At 49.8% G+C, this 3564-nt stretch overlaps 1 protein-coding gene across 1 annotated transcript; it reads left to right on the forward strand.

Annotated features, from left to right (window-relative positions):
* Positions 1–1685: 1685 nt before the first annotated feature.
* GJC2 (gap junction protein gamma 2) lies at positions 1686–3187 on the forward strand (the record flags this gene model as incomplete). The annotated part of the gene is made up of 1 exon (XM_083376753.1): positions 1686–3187. The coding sequence occupies one exon, from the start codon at positions 1686–1688 to the stop codon at positions 2943–2945; it is 1260 nt and encodes a 419-aa protein (XP_083232879.1). The 3' UTR covers positions 2946–3187.
* Between the last annotated feature and the right edge of the window lie 377 nt (positions 3188–3564).

Below are 3564 nucleotides of genomic sequence, written 5' to 3' on the forward strand. Positions count from 1 at the left end.
AACTGGGCATCTGAGTTTCCCCCGTGGTGAACCATACAAGCACATCAACCTGTTGGTCTCCCATCCAAATTCCAACCAGGTCCCACACTGCTTAACTTTCCAAGGTCAGAGCTGGTGAAATACTGCCACCCGGTGGCATAATTAGGATGCACTTTAAAAAAAGCAGGATAACGTTGCAGGTACCAATTTGGGTAAGTCACCAGGGCCAGAAGTTTAGTTTTCCGAGCTTACGGACTCGTGCTGGAGCCCATTTGCAGCAGCAAGAGAGAGGTTCTCTGAAGATGGGTTCTGGCACAAGTCCAAAGACTCAGAAGACAAAACCAGATTGGATCCTGCAAAAAAAAAAGCCATTGATCACAGCAAAAGGTTGAGCTGAAATTAACCTTAATTTGGGACCGGGCTGTGGTTTAGGTAGTCATCCCAGGTAGGTGGATATATTGGGGGCACGCTGTATGGGACTGAAGGGTTTTGCAGATAGGGGAAGGGGGAAGAAAAAGAAGACAGAGAAAGGGAGGGGAAAGAAAAAAAAGGGGGAGAGGAGGGGAAGAGAGGAGAAGAGAGGGAGGGAAAGGGGGGAGTTGAGAGGGGAGGGGAGATGTACATTGTACACAAATAGAGCAAATCCTGCTTTTTTCTAGCCCTGATGACGTTCCCTAGTTGGGTCATGAAACATCTGCAAGGAAACCACCCAGCTCAGAGAGCACCAGGGACCCCACAGTCCTTCCTCTTCCTCCTCACCCTCTTTCTTCTTCTCATTCCTCCTCCTCCTCCTCACCCCATCTAGCACTGATGACGTTCCCTAGTTGGGTCATGGAATGTCTGCAAGGAAACCACCAAGCTCAGAGAGCACCAAAGACCTCACAGTCTTCCTCCTCCTCCTCCTCCTCCTCCTCCTCCTCCTCCTCCTCCTCCTCCTCCTCCTCCTCCTCCTCCTCCTCCCTTCAAGCACTGATGATGTTCCCTAGTTGGGTCATGAAATGTCTGTAAGGAAACCACCCAGCTCAGAGAGCACCAAAGACCCCACAGTCCTTCCTCTTCCTCCTCCCCCTCTTCTCATTCCTCCTCCTCCTCCTCCTCCTCCTGCCATGATGTTCCCTAGTTGCATCATGAAACATCTGCAAGGAAACCACCCAGCTCAGAGAGCACCAGGGACCTCATAGTCCTTCCTCCTCCTCCCCCAGCCCCACTCTCTTCCAGCAGTGATGATGTTACCTAGTTCGATCATGAAATGTCTTCAGGAAAATTAACAAGCTCAGAGGACACCACAGTTCTCCTCCTCCTCCTCCTCCTCCTCCTCCTCTCCTTCTTCTCTCTGCACACACCCCTCACTTCTAGCACTGATGAAGTTACCTAGTTGGGTCATGAAATGTCTTCAAGAAAACAACCTGCTCAGAGAGCACCAGGGACCCCACAATCATTGTTCTCCTCCACCGCCTCCTCCTCCTCCTCCCCACCCCCACCCCTTTTAGCACTATTTTACATAGTTGGGTCACAAAACGTCTTCAAAAAAACCAACCAAGCTCAGAGACCACCTAGAACTGCACAGAATTAATTATTTAATTAATGAGTCAATGAATAAATGAATGATAGTGAACGAATGAATGATTCAGTGAACGAACAAATGTGAATTCATATGTTCCCATCTCCCTGTTTTTAATCTTACAGGCCATAAATGATCAGCCCTTATGACCAACATGAGCTGGAGTTTTCTCACCCGCCTGCTGGAAGAAATTCACAACCACTCCACTTTTGTGGGGAAGATCTGGTTGACCGTCCTCATCGTCTTCCGCATCGTCCTGACGGCCGTGGGGGGCGAGTCCATCTATTCGGACGAGCAGAGCAAATTCACCTGTAACACCAAACAGCCGGGCTGCGACAATGTCTGCTACGATGCCTTCGCCCCACTTTCCCATGTCCGCTTCTGGGTCTTTCAGATCATCATGATCTCCACCCCATCCGTCATCTACTTGGGCTACGCCATCCACAGGATCGCCAGGTCCTCAGAGGAGGAGAAGAAGAGATTTCGGAGCTTCAAAAAGAAGAAGAAGCAGTTTGTCCTCAACTGGCAGGCGTCCCATCATCTGGAAGATTCCTTGGGTGCCGAAGAAGAACCTATGATCTCTGAGGAGATGGTGGAGAATGAAGAGAAGGAGAAGACCAAGGAAGAGGAGAAGAAGAAGGGGCAGAAACATGATGGCCGGAGACATATCCAAGAAGAAGGACTGATGAAGATCTATGTCTTCCAACTTCTCACCAGAGCCTCCTTAGAAGTCTGCTTCCTGATAGGTCAATACATGCTCTACGGTTTTGAGGTGAGACCCTACTATCTCTGCACCCGCGATCCTTGTCCCCATAATGTCGACTGCTTTGTGTCCAGGCCCACAGAGAAGACCATCTTCCTCCTGGTAATGTACGTGGTCAGCTGCCTTTGTCTGTTGCTCAACCTGGCAGAGATGTGCCATCTGGGCATTGGTACCATCCGGGACGCCATTCGCGAAAGGAAAATCCACAACTTCCGGCAGCCGCCGTACAATTATGCCGCCTACCCCAAAAACATCTCTTGCCCACCCGAGTACAACCTGGTGGTCAAATCAGACAAATCGGCCAAGATCCCCAACAGCCTGATGGCCCAAGAGCAGAACTTGGCCAATGTGGTCCAGGAGCAGCAGTGCACCAGTCCCGACGATAACATTCCTCCCGATTTGTCGACCCTCCATAAACAATTGCGGGTGGCCCAGGAGCAACTGGACATCGTGTTCCAGAGTTACAACGGCACGCAGGGCCACAGCCAGCCCTCCAGAACCAGCAGCCCGGGCTCCAGTGGGTCCATGGCAGAGCAGAACCGGGCCAATATTGCGCAGGAGAAACAGGGGACCAAGCCAAAAACCAGTTCAGAGAAGGGCAGCGTCAACGGCAAAGATGGGAAAAACTCTGTATGGATTTAGGAAGGAGGAAACAGGTCAAAGGGTCCTACTACCTTGGTGAGCTTTGCATCAGGAGATGGTGGGTGTCTCTTCTTTGTTTACGAGGACAAGGCTAAAATGAGATGTCCACCAGTAATCCACCAGAGGCCTTTTCTCAATCCCTTGCTTGGTTGTTCCCATCTTTCGTTTTCCGGGTAATGCACAATCTTTGCGCTAGAAATCCGTGCGAGACAGATCCGTCCTCAAGGTTCTTCTAGGGAAGATTCAAACCAGGTGCTGATGGCAAGATGGATCCTTTAACTGGAGGCTCCAGAGATCAGAAGAGACAGAATTAAATTCCTGTCAATAAAACTTTGCCCCAAAAGCCCAATTTCCCCTTGAGGGTTGGGGATCTCAGGTATAACCAATGGCATTTACCGCACTCTTCTCCTCCTTGCTTGTCCGAGTTTTCCACTTCTTCCTACTGACAAGCTGCCTTTTAAAAAAAATCATCAAACCAACTCTTTCCTCTTCCTCATTTTGACATTCTCTTCCTGCCGAAACAGGATTACTTCTCTCAATTTGGTGCCTGCCAAATAATTTAGTTTATGAGCGTTTTCTTTTGAATCTAGGACAGACGTGGGCTGAAGAAGGCTCCATT

The sequence above is a fragment of the Vipera ursinii genome (genome assembly GCF_947247035.1).
Source record: "Vipera ursinii genome assembly, chromosome: Z".
In the NCBI taxonomy this organism is placed as follows: domain Eukaryota; kingdom Metazoa; phylum Chordata; class Lepidosauria; order Squamata; family Viperidae; genus Vipera; species Vipera ursinii.